At 36.1% G+C, this 13,855-nt stretch overlaps 1 protein-coding gene across 1 annotated transcript in view; it reads left to right on the top strand.

The window, feature by feature from the left end:
• The window catches only part of morc3a (MORC family CW-type zinc finger 3a), a 95,003-nt gene extending 81,424 nt beyond the window's left edge, over positions 1 to 13,579 (top strand). Inside the window, exons 16-18 of the mRNA XM_059968853.1 lie at positions 1,197 to 2,064; positions 2,875 to 2,999; positions 5,774 to 13,579. Of these exons, the coding sequence (XP_059824836.1) occupies positions 1,197 to 2,064; positions 2,875 to 2,999; positions 5,774 to 5,915 (1,135 nt within the window). The 3' untranslated portion in view covers positions 5,916 to 13,579. The remainder of the gene's footprint in view (positions 1 to 1,196; positions 2,065 to 2,874; positions 3,000 to 5,773) is intronic.
• Positions 13,580 to 13,855: the final 276 nt, after the last annotated feature.

Raw genomic sequence — 13,855 nt, 5'->3', positions numbered from 1 at the left:
TCTTGTATATACCTCATGATTTTTCTTCACTCCAGTGGAAGCAGTCCCAAGACAGGATATCCAGTCTATCCTCATAACTCAAGCGCTCCATTTCCTGCAACATTTCTAGAAATGTTTTCTGTACCCTTTCTCACTTTATCACATCCTTTCTATAATGCAGCAACAGGAACTGCAGATGTGCTCTTAACATTGCCTTAGACAGCTGTAAAATGACAATCCCACTCTTGCTGTCAGTGGCCCACTCAATGAAGCAACCATGCTATATGCCTTCTTCACTACTTGGTCTACCTTTGTTGCCACTTTCAAGGAACTATGCCCTTTTAGACCTCGTCTACAACGCTTCCCAATGTGTCAGTCCTGTCCTGATTTAACTGCCCAAAATGCATCACTTCACACTTGTCTGAGTTAAATTCCATCTGCTGTTCCTTAGTTTACGCTTCCAGTTGACTGGCCCTTGTTGTAACCCTAGACAACCACCTTCATTGCCTACTATGTCACAAGTTTCAGTGTTATACAAACTGTGCCACCTACGTTCTTGCCCAAATTGTTAATATACAGAACAAATAATAGAAAAATCCAGCACTGAACTCTGTGGCACACCATTGCTACAGGCCTCCAATCTGAAAAGCAACCAACACTACCACCTTCTGACTCCTTCCAACCTAAATATGTATCCTTCGAACTAGCTCACCCTGGATCCCATGCTCTCACTGTGTAGAACAGTCTACCAACTAAATCCATGGAAAGGTGCAGTAGGTTTCACTTGTTTCCTTTCTTTGGTCTCCCATGTCCTAGAGTTTTGCTCTGATATTTTAACATGTAAAGTTTAATTTGTTTATGTTACCAAGTCACCAATTGCTCAATACCCATGGGGTGGTTGTTCATGAACTCCTGGCCAACAGTGACATAAGCAGATAGTTCAGTCACTTGTACATGGAAGAGATGCAAATTGTTGGGGAAGAGATATACTTTGTGAACAACTTTTTTGCTTTAGTTTTTGGTGTGCAACTACTTGGGCTGTGAAATAACTTACAATGCTAGCGGCCCATCAAAACGGGGCTGTGCTACTTAGGTAATAAGGCAAAGTGTAAAAAAATTACAATTAGTCTTTGATGTAAATAAGTCTCCAGAGCAGGTAAATTCTCAATAAATTGTAATTTTTAAAATCTCTAATGTCATATTTATTTCTCTTTTAGCATTAAACGAAAAATTAACTATGATGTTGCAACTTCAACTTCAAAAATCCTAAAACTAAATGATGAAAATTCACTTGGCATCTCTTTGAATGGGCGTCCTGCTCCTGAAGTAAATATTGAAGATGACTTGATTCTTCTTGAAGAAGAAAGTACACCAAGGCCTGAAGAAAATTTTGATTTGTCTAAAATAAAGAAAGAGGTAGGAGAGAGTATCGATTCAACAAGCTTTGTCGTGGATACTTGCAGTGATAATATTTCACTAAGGAGTAAAGAACAGACATCTTTAAGTACACAAACTGAGAAACTAAACATTTCCATCAAGGAAGAAGGAACTGCGTCTGATAATGTTGCTCAAGGCAGAGTACAAATTCAGCAGCCCCATGACACACTGCTTCAGTGCTCGACAGATACCTATGAAAGTATTGTTAAAAGCACTGAAGCAATACAAATGGAGCAAAATTTGCTGAAATCCATGACAGAACAGAGGGACAGCTTGAGGGCAAAAAATGAATTGTTAGAAAAAGAACTAGACAGTTTGTCAAAAAAGTTACCCGCAGTGTCTGGCTGTCATGTCAAAAAGGAGCTCTGTGACCAATGGACACAGTGTGAATTTAATGTAGGGGACAGTACTGATGAATGTGTGAAAGATTTCAACGAATTGAGCAACGATGATAAAACAGTCGTATATAAACTGGCATTGAAGGAAGTGGAGAGTTTAAAACAACAGTGCCAAGCATTGGAAGATTGCAAGCAACAATGCACTGCCTCAACCATAAAAGAGGATGATGACAAGCAAGCTCAACTGCTGGACAATGTATTACAACAGTTAGATGCCTGCACATCTGAACGAGATCAATTAAAGGATAAAGTAAGTAATTGAAATAAAAGAATAACATATTTTATTTGTTTGTGCTAAGTTAAAACTTCAGTGATTTTTCAAGTCAAAACTCCAAAAGAGAAAAAATATTTTAGTAAATTGGTATATTTGTCCATTAATAGTTTCGTAATGTGTATGATCTGATGTGAAGCATTTTACATGTAGTTTTTCTGTACTAACCTAAAAGTGTATTAACTAAATTTACAAATTTTAAGTTTCATTGTGGTAATGCTGTTTGAATTCCCCATGTATCCGTATTAACATCACAAACAAATTCAATCTAATTTTTAAAATTCCATTACCTTTCAGTTGATTTTGTGTTTTTTTTAAATTAAATTCTTCCTTAAGTTACTTCAGAATTAACTGCAATATTTGATTTGTCATTCACTGCCATAATTTGTTATGTCAATTCATGTAACCTTTCTCTTTGCTACTTGAACTCAGATTGTCTTTTATTAATCCTGGGTTTATTTCTGCCTCTTCTCCCACTCCTCATCCCTCCTTGCTCAATTCAGCAGATAAACAGATTGACTCTTAACACTGAGTGTTCAGTTACAACTCAAGAAAGATGACATTTGTATTAGAATGTTGTTCTTTAATTTGAGGTGATGAATTTGAATGAGTTACATCAGTTCTGATTTTCTAAACCCTGTCCTGATCAAAATGTCTCAGAAATGCTGGGCTTTTCTCAATTAAGCAAAAGCTTAGAAGTATGTTTGGTAAATTGTGGCCATAAAAATATATTGTGGTATTTGCAAATAATCTCTACAAAAGTTAGTTTCTTTTCTGTTCATTACAAAGGCTGACCAACTCCAAAAACAAAATGATGCATTGAAGTTCAACTGTACAGATCTTTCTAAAGAAGTGGAAAGTTTAAAGCAACAAGTCACCGAAGCACAACAGAGCAACTTTTCAGCTGAATCAAGGTAAATGCTTTATTAGAGTGACCTTGATATCTTGTTTGTAGATAGCATCAGGTAGAAATTAGAAATATGCTTTCACTGTTCATGTAGTGTGTGATTGGTATAAGTATTGAGATATAGATGACATAGTTAATTAAAATTGGGAAGTGTGATCTGAGGGATTCAAAGATGGGGCTGCTGAGGAGCAAGTATAGCTTAGCAAGAGCAAGCAAAATGGATGCACACTAATTCTGAACATATTTACACATTGTGTGTAATAGCACAAAATCTGAAATAGTCATAGGTTTAAGTGGCATAGTGGTTCCAACAAGTAAAACTTCTGCCTGCCACGTCCAATGAGCTGGGATCAATCCCAACTTTCTTGTAGAGTTTGTAGGGTTGCTGGAGTGGCATGGATGAAAGAGCAGGAAGGGCCTACTCCACGATGTGTCACTAAATAAATAAATAGTATCTCTACTAGGGACTATTTCTGCACTAGCCCCCACAGGGTCCAAGGGAACACCTTGTCAGGCCCTGGGGATTTTTCCAACTTAATTTTCCTCAAGACAGCAAACATCTCCACTGTAATCTATACGATGCATGACCTTGCTGCTGCTTTGCCTTACCTCTGTAGACTCTGTGTCCCCTCCCGATTAAATACAGATACAAAAAATCAATTTAAGATTTCCCGCATCTTTTTTGGCTCCATGCATAGATTACTACTCTGATCTTCCAAAGGACTAATTTTGTCCCTCAATATCAATATGTTTGTAGAGGCCCTTGGGGCTCTCCTTCATCTTTTCTGCTGGAGCAACCTCATGTCTTTTTATAATCCTGATTTCCCCCTTAAATGTTCTCTTTTATTTCTTACATGCCTCAAGGACCTCATTTGCTCCTTCCTTCTACCTGCTATGCACCTCTGCTTTCTTAACTAGGACCTCAATATCTCTCGAAAACCAAGGCTCCCTAAATCTGTTATCCTTGGCTTTTATTCTGAAAGGAACATACAAACTCTGTACTCTCAAAATTTTACTTTTCCAGGTCTTCCACTTACCAAGTATACCTTTACCAGGAAACAACCTGTCCCAATCCACACTTACCAGATCCTTTCTGATATCATCATGATCAGCTTTCCTTTATTTTAGAATCTCAACCCAACTTAACCTTCTCCATAATTAGCTTTAAACTAATGATATTATGATCACTAGATGTAAAGTGTTCCTGTACACAAACTTCTGTCACCTGCCCTATCTCATTCCCTAGGAGATCTAGTATCAAACTCTCTATTTGGTACCTATATGTACCGATTAAGGAAACTTTCCTGAACATATTTGACAGACTCTATCCCATCTAGCCCTTTTACAGTATGGGACTCCCAGTCAATATGTTGAAAGCTAAAATCCCTTTCTATCACAATCTTGCAACAGTCTGCAGTCTCTGCAGATTTGCACCTCTCAATCTAATTGGGTGGTCTATAATATAATCACATAATCTGATCATTTCTTTTTTATTCCTCAGTTCTACCCGTATAGCCTCTCTAGTTGAAGTCTCCAGTCTATCCTGTCTGAGCACTACCATGATATTTTCCCTGACTAATAATGTCACCTCTCCTGCTTTATCGCTTCCAAAACTGTGGAACTCTGGAATATTGAACTGCCAGCCCTTCCCCTCCTGCAACTGAGTTTATTATTGGCTACAATTTCACATGCTGTTTGTGTCCTATGCTCAACTGCCTTTCCTACAAAACTCCTTGCATTGAAATATATGCAGCTTAGAACACTGGTCCCACCATGTCGACCTTTCATTTTTTGACTTTGAATGTAGGTTGAAGAACATCTTTCCCCCACAACAACTGCATTATATGCTTTGACACTCTGGTTCCCATCCCCCTGCAACTCAAGTGTAAACCCTCCTGTGTAGCACTAGCAAACATTCCTGTAATGATATTATGGGAATGTGGGGGAAAGTAAAATGAGTGTCAGTATAGCTTGCGGGATAGTGTATATTAGATGAGCCAAAGGGCTTGTTCTTGTGATGCATGGCCCTGAAGCGCTATTATTTTCTATCTGTTGTTTATGTATAAGGTCTTAATCTCAATGTAAAATAGTTTGCCTACTCTGTAGCTTACTATATGCTGGTCACTCTAAACCTTTTTTGAGGTTCAAATGGAGATGCAAACAGCAAGACATTTTAACTATTTTAAAGAAAGATTTCTACTTGAGATGTCTCAATAATAAAATAATATTGGATACATTTTAGGAGTTTTCAGAAATAGTTTATGTTTGGAGGTTAAGATACAAAAGTTTAAAAAAAAGTTTTCTCTTGAGTATTGCTGATGAATTAAAAATCACCTTGCAGAGGCTTTGAGATTGACTGAGTAACATATCATGAAGTGCTTAATGTTTGCTGGGCTGCAGCACCAGTATATTATGCATTATATTGTGTTCCTCAGTTGAATATTTTTGTACATTTGTATTTTTGATAGTGGTCTCCAAATATCTGAACTCAGTATCTCTAGCATATAATACCATCATAATCACCAGGGAATTTGTTGGTTTGGTACCATTAGAACTAAGCTTAAACAACAACATTAATGTAGATTTTGCTATTTTGTGACATTAGAATAATTAAATATTTAATCTGGAAAAGCTAAAAAGTTTTAAGATAGCGTCTTGTTGATAGGAGCATTCCTTCATCAGTAGCCTCTCCAAAGCCATGTTGCAGCAATCTTCTGTCATTGCTCCATGTTGAATGATGTTGTAATTAATATAGATCTTTTCTTTTTATCCTTCTTGCAGTATACAACTCAGGTCTCTACGGATTGGTGTTGCACAGCTTCTGGTTGATATTGTACCTGATCTGGATTTAGAGCAAATAAATTATGAAAGTACTGTTGTTGATGAGATTCTGGACCAAGTACTTACAGCCAATACATCATGATGATCATCTCCTGCTTTACAGTTTGGATGTACTTTGAAGATATCCAGTGGAATATGTAACAAAACCAATAAACAATAACCCAGAGTTTACAGTTAAGCGGACAATGCACTTATATAATTTCTCTTCTGTTTTCTATTAGATCTAAGATGCTTGTTTATTCATTTTCTAACCTAGTAAACAGTGGAATAGCCCATTGGAGCAGTTTGAAGCATGCTTGAAAAATGAACTGATTTAATTGGAGTAAACAGTTCAAACTAGTATTAGAACTTTCATGAAGGGAGCGGGGAACTGCAGAAATCTGAATTAATAGCAGATACATGGAATTAATGCTTCAATGATAGATCTTTGATCTTGAAACAATAATTGCGCTACCAGTCTGGTGGAGTATTTATCATTTTCTATTTTTATTGCAACCGTAATTATGATATTAATACAAAACAATGTTGGATCAAATAATTGGAGAGAGTGAGGTATTTTCCCGTTTAAGAGTTTCAGTTCATGTCATTCCTGCAAATGTAAATTTGATGAGCTGTATTTTGCTCAGTGTTCCCTCTAATTTTATTTACAGCAGCGCATACCAACTATTGCTCAGAGCAGGAAATTTTTACACGGATTGAAAACTTTGGTAAAAGAAAATTTCAGCTGCATGGCAACAAAGACTATGTGTGCAGGAGTATTTCAGTTACTGTGCGGCCACAAGCTTACAGGGAACAGTGATTTTGTTAAACGTTTTTCCTTGTGTTCTCAGAGTAATTTTTCTGTAAATGGACAGTGTTTAGAGGGAACAGTGATGTTCCTCAGTGATTTTCCTTGGTATCTAACTAATTGTGCTGTAAATGAACATTGCATAATATTTTGTGGATTTTACAGTATGGAAACAGGCCATTAAGCCATTGGAAAAACAATTGTAACCAACTGCTTATTGTTAAGCCCATCACCCCTTCTGAGGAAAAGGCCACTAAAAGCAGCTTGTTGGAATCCTCTGTTCTGGCCAGTCATTCAAATGGTCCGTAAACATAGCTCAACTTCTTGATGTCAAATCCTTCTTCTCTCAGGAATGAGGTCTTTGGAGCTTCTGTTGCTGTTTCTGTAGTTCTGAGTTTTTTTGGGATGGGGTTGCTAGCTCTGTGCCCAACCTTCACCCTTTCTCAGCCGGACTTGGGACTGTCCATGGTGGAGTTAATTGCCTGGTTCTTGCAATGTAAATGAATTTTCATTGCTCAATCACCCTCAGGTTTCATTAATGCAAATTATTTTTGTAGTAGTGAAAATTCAGTTCATACAGAACACCACTTAATTTCCTTTTTGGGCTTGAAATCTGTGAGTCCATGAAAAACTATGATTACACTTAAAGTATATAACCTATATTGTAGATTTTAAAAATAAATATTCTAGATTATTTGATAGAAAGGGTGTGTTGGGTGAGGTAATGCAACTTCTTCCTCAACCCCTAATATTTTTGACATTTCCTGCAATATTTTGATTTTTCTGTAGCTTGTAAATAATGCATTTTTAATTTATTGATGTATTAGTTCAAATTCAAGCCTAATTGGCATTCAACCATACATGAATACAGCCAAACGAAACAGGATTACACTGAGGGCAAGGTGCAAAACACAGCACCGACAGTCATACTTAGCACAAGGCACATATAGGATAACAAGCATGTATTAGATAACAGTAAAAAAGAGTCACACAAAAAAATAGTCCAAGTCCCTAAGTCCATGAATGTTATAGCAGTCTGCAGTCGAGCACAAGATAGCTTGTCTACTGCCAAGAAAACACTGGGGAGCAGTACTAACTCCAGCGTGGATGCTGTGCCACACCGCCCCTGGCACTCCGGTGGAGTGCCCAGCTCTGATGACTCCCACTGGGCGGCTGCAAACAGGCGACACTGGGGCTTGAGGCCTAGTTCTTGCTCTGACCGAGGTCATGCACTGCCCCGCCATTTGTTAATAAACCAATGAATTGGACTTGCAGTATTCCACTTGCAGCATTATTGACCATTTATGAATGTTGTTACACAAAGTTTACTTTTAAGTTTTTTTTACAGTATATAAGAATCTTACACGATAAACATGGAGATTATTTATAAAATTGGGGTGATAAATACATGCTTTTTTTTGACTTTTATTATTCTTAAAATCTCTTTAAACTTGCTGGGAGTTCCATAGATATCTTGTCTATCTGGCCGTTTCAACAAGTGAAGCCTGTGGTAATTGCAGATTGTGTATTTATGAATGGTATTTCATCTGATCACTCTCATCTGTGTCACATGTACCACTTCTTCAGCCTAGCTTTTTCAGTGTTGACATTAGTATCAGAGATTTTAAATTCATAAAGTTATGTAGAAGTACAACACCGAAACAAGCCCATCTAGTCTGTGCCAAACTGTTATTCTGCATAGTCCCATCAACTTGCACCTGGACAATAGCCCTCCATAAATTCAGGTCATTCCTTATTTGATTTGTACTGCAGGCCAATCACTGTCTGAAATCACATCTCCAATTTACAATTTAACATCCTCAGTTTAAGCTGGACAGAAGGAAATTGCATGTGTCATGCATTATATTGCACGTACTTTTCATAGAAATAAACTATGCCAGCATATAAAAGGTGAAGGATTCATCGTGCATAAATTCATTATGATGTTTTGACTTAATTCCTGGTTCAGGTTCAGATAAAGAGTACTTTGTGCTGCCTCCATCGCTACGTTAGTGTAATGCTTTACAATGCCAGCAATCTAGATTCAGTTTCCACTGCTGTCTATAAGGAGATCTTTACGTATTCCCCACGGGTTTCCTCCCACATTCCAAACACATACAGGTTTATGGTTAGTAAGCTGTGGGCACACTTTGTTGGTGAGTGGCAACACTTGGATTGTGCTTGTTGTTCACATAACACTGAATGTTTTGAAGTACCTGTGACAAATAAAACTCTTCTTTCTTTTCAGTATGTTATTACACAATGGATTTCAAACTAATTCATAGCAGTTTGATTTTCAGCCAGTGTCTAATGGAAAAGGGAACTTCAAGTTTACCATTTCTTTGAATACACAATCTATTTGTCATAAAGTTACACAGTGAGGATCTCCATTTGAAAATATCCATTATGTTATTTAACTTTCGAGGAGTGTATTGCCTGACATTTTGACATTAATGTGCTCTCCTTTGGCAGAGATAGACTTCTGTGTTGTAACTTTTTCTCTCAAGTGAGCATTATATAACTCTAAGCCTTATTTCAGCAAGTCTGCTCTCCAGGCAAATTGATCTCAGACTATTAACTTGTGCTGCTTCTGAACCGCCCAGCAAGAGATTTGAAGCAACTGTAATGAGTGATTCATCCTGGAAATGAGTTCCCTGTGGAGTATCGTGTCTTCACACTAATTGCTTGTTTGGAGTCTTTATTCAACCTCTGACATACCCTTATTATACACCAAGCATGTACACCTTTTCAATATATTAGAATGATTGTTCCATTTGTACTAGACTAGATTTTCTCTAAAGGACCAGGTTTTGAATTCCAACCTTAGGTACTTTTTACAATTTACTCAGAGCGGTCATCGTATTTTTTTTAGAGATTGGAGTGTTGCCAGGACTGCTGCTTTTATTGCTCATCCCTTGTTGCCCTTAGAAAATACCACACTGATTGACTGTAATCCAAGTGGTAGACAACATCACCGTTGAGAGGGATCTTTAGGATTTTGCTCCTGCAACAATGAAGGAATGACTATCCATTTCTGAGATAGAATGGTATGTACATTTTAGAGAGAAACTTAGAGATGATGTTTGTCTCCTGTATCTGCCACCATCATCCTCCTATTTGGAGGTCCTGAATTAGTGTAGCCAAAATAACCTTCACAAGTTATGTATGGCACATGTGGATATAGAATGACAAATGGTGGTGAGAGTGAATTGATTATATAAAGGAAAGTGAATCAGACAAAATTACATGGGATGAAGTTTTAAGGTACCCTAGCTCTGGGGAGTAATATGGTACTTTTGAGGTATTATGGAGGTATCTGTAAAGCCATTCATTTCTGCAGGAGTAATCAACTAATCCTATTTGTGTGAATGTATTGAAAGAATTTGATGGTGGTATCTTCTTTGTTTTAATGACAAGATGTATTTAATATATTTCTACACACAATAATGAACAGAGAAAATATGATAAAACACATCTTTTGCTTTGAAGAAATATCTGTTGTTTTTTTTCCCCAAGAAAATACATATGATGATGATCATTACCAATCATGCCTACTTTAGCTGCATTGTTTTATTAAGCAATTTTACACAGATATTATAAATGTATTGTTTCAAGAATTAGTGAAATCCATTAGCCTATATCCTTATTATCTACTGATTCAAGTATTGCTCACAGACACTGATCTACATTGTTGCTAATAGATTAGAGCAACAAGATTGAATCCAGACTGATTTCAGTTGAGTATGTCCGCCTTCCTGACTTGTGCAACTGTACCACTTTTCTGCATTTCAGCCTCTGCCTTTAAAATTTTTGATTTTGTTATTATATCACACACAGTTAAGGAATACCTTCTACACAAAAGCTTGTGTCTTGGGAAAAGAGCTGTAAAGTGGAATGTGAGCCATGTAGTCATATTTTGAAACTAGAATGTGACATTATTTTATTCCTCTTCAATTTGAGAGCTGAACAATACTCTGATTCAGATCTATAATTTAGTTTTGTACTTTGAAAGTGCAAATATACTCCTTTCTAACTGAAATGGAAGTCTCAGTACAGATTTGGGAATATAGGAGTATGTAGAACCATATAGTGCATATACATTTGTACACTACTTGAAATGCTTTGTTTTTTCAACTCTGGGCAGTCCTCTACCATTGGTTACTTTGTCAAATCAGGCTGTCTATCTGAACTTGAACTTGTTCTAGATTACCAAATTTATGCCAACAGACATAATGGGATTAACTTTTACAAATTTTCTTACCAATCCCAAAATCTGTCTTCCTATTATCACTGAGAAAGTGATACATAATTATATGCAGTTAACTGTGCTGGTCTTGGCTTTATTTATGTTGACCTGTCTGACACCATCCAGTTATACTGCCAAATGATCCCTTGTATTGTTAAGCTTAATGATGCTTTTTACTGAATAAACTACAGCTCTTCACTTTCTCATGCTTCTATGATTCCAGCTATTTATATGATAACCAGGCAGCTTACTGTTGACTTTGACAATATTCCCAAATGATTCCCATGTTTTGTATTGGATTCAAGATAGCATAGATATTCATTTTTTGTCCTTTTATTGTTACTATCTATCACGTGTAAACAGAAAGCTTTGTGGACTACTTCAGCCTCCCTCTCACCTACAAAGATAAAATTCAGTTTGGTTTACTTATGCCCTTTTGATTATTACAAAATAATTTGCTGTCACTTGGAAACATTGATAGTTCACATTTAGCCAATCAGAATTAGCATCTCCCCAGGAAGGTGACATGTATATATTTTGATATTAAACTTATTGTGAACTTTAAAGAAGCAGAAACTGCCCATTCCTTCCCCCAGTTAGATCTATGGAGAGTAGCTAAAGATTTTAATTCCAATTTCTAAGCTTAGGTTACCATCTAAGAATTTGCAAGAGCCACAGGTTGTAATGGAGTTTGCTTAGCTCAGATTGAAAATAGTCTTTTGCTTAACAAAAGGATCTAATGCTTTCCCAGTGTGTATGGCAAATTAACTCTTCTCAGGCTTCCAGCCTAGTACAGGAATCTAAACAATGTTTCAATGACAAACTCTGCCATCTTTATCAGGGATACCTGATGAAGATGGCGGAGTTTATCATCAAAATATCGGTTTTTAAAAAAATCAATAGCTGTACCCGGCTGGAAGCCCAAGAGGAGTTTATTAGGTTTTTGTTTGGAACAATAACGGACTGGAGTTTAATGCGCGAACTCGGAAAGGAAAGAGGTGTTTTTAACAAAATGAGAGTGGTCTAAAAGTGAGTGTTGTGGGAATGACAGAGCATCAGCACAAATCTACAGTGCATTTGGCATTGCGAAGGTATGTTTCCTAAATTGATAATGTTGTACATATGCACATCCCAACCTCAGTGCAGTTTTTCCTGTTTCTCAGTTTGTGGCGTATATCAACCTGTTTTCTCCAAATAATTAATGTAGAAACACTTACTCCCTTGTTAGCTATCTATTAGTAGTAATCAACTATTTAGTTAATTCTGCTTTAAAAGTATTCAAAGACCCTTCTCCAACCACCATTTGATGAAGAGTTCCAAAGGTGCTGAACCTTCTGAGAGGAAAATAAAATGTCAACATTTAAAGTAAAAATGAATCATAAGAGCAATCGGAGAATGTTTTTCAATTTCAAGCTCTGTGAATTAATATACAAACATTAAGAAAGCAGGAGTAATAATCAGACTTTTTAAGACTGCACACTTTTTTCTTTCAATTTTATAGCTAAAGCCAATGCTTCAATCTGAAATGCTAGATCACTTCCACATTTATATGGATATCCACTGCTCAATGTTGTCACAATCTTGTTATTTTGATTTCCAGCATTTGTAGTTTTTAAATGTTTAATCCAATTATGATTTTGGTATTGATCAATTTTTAACGTAATGGAATCTACAGAACTCTGTGTTGTATCCCTGCAAGCTTCCACTTGGCACTTTCTCCAAGTTCGATACCCAAGTCCAAAACAAAATGGCTATTTTTTTTGTATATTTTGAAATTAGTATTAGTTCCCTTTGATTATCTAATAGCTAAATTGCTTCAATTTTTGTAATCTGTTAGTGAATAAATATATGCAAGTTGGCTGTTGAAAAGTTGACCCTACTTTATATCAAATCAATGCAATGAATTGAATTAGATACAGTGACCTAGTTTATTTTTCATGAATCTGATCCAAATTAGTTTTTAGAGTTCATTTTCCAGGTGGGATTTTGTACAAAACTCAAGAACTGTTTAACCAAAAAAAAAGCTGCATTTGTTGAATGTACATTGTTGTAATTCCAGGTGAACAGCTTTAGAGTCTTCCAAAAATGAATATTATTTAATTAAGTAAATGTTTTTAAAAGTCTTATATTGAAGACTAGTTCTGCCTTCCTTCCCTAACCTGAAAGTGAAGTGTTGTATTTATAACGTTGGTAGCAAACACAGCAGCTTTGTTTCATGCTTTGAAAATTGTGGGTGAAGAATATTAAGTGGTATTTCAGAGGTTCTCAGGTATTTTGACAAATTGATGGCAGTCACTGTAATTAAACGCGCCATTTTTCAAAATCTAATTTTATTGCATTTTAGGTTGGAAATTTGAAATGGCCTTTCATGAGGCAACTGAATGTATTTTTACCCATCATGGTCTGTGTTATTTTATCTGTCTAAAGTGATTTCTCTAATTCTTGAGGAAAAAAAATCAGTAGAAACCCTTGATAAAAATACAGCAGACGGGCATGAACTGTACTATCAATATAAATGTTAACACCTGAATCATTAGTTAATATTTTGTTCATTATGCAAAGATGCAATTAGTTACATTTATGGAAAATGTTTTCAATTTCAGACAATTTTGAGAACATTACACTCTGTATGAATGTATTGGTATACCATTTTGTAAATGAAATTAAATTGGAAATGATATAAACATTTTATACTTTGTATTGCTGAATAAATTTCCACTTTGACATTGGTGGTAGTCTAATTATTCAATCATATCTCATGTTTGGGCCCAAATTGATTGAAAAACTGTTTCACAGCTTGCTTAATTGGGACCATATTTTGATTAGCCATGGAGTTTGGGTTAGCCTTCAGTGCCTCCCATTGCTGGATATTTGACGTTCAATTTGTTTTTTTTTTATCTCAACCTGCCAGTATTTATTATTTTGGGGTAATTCAAATCATTGTATTTCCGCATATGATAAATTCAACATTAATTTGGTCTGCCCTCAT

The sequence above is a fragment of the Hypanus sabinus genome, chromosome 4 (genome assembly GCF_030144855.1).
Source record: "Hypanus sabinus isolate sHypSab1 chromosome 4, sHypSab1.hap1, whole genome shotgun sequence".
Classification (NCBI taxonomy): Eukaryota; Metazoa; Chordata; class Chondrichthyes; order Myliobatiformes; family Dasyatidae; genus Hypanus; species Hypanus sabinus.
This window is presented reverse-complemented; position numbering and strand designations above follow the sequence as displayed.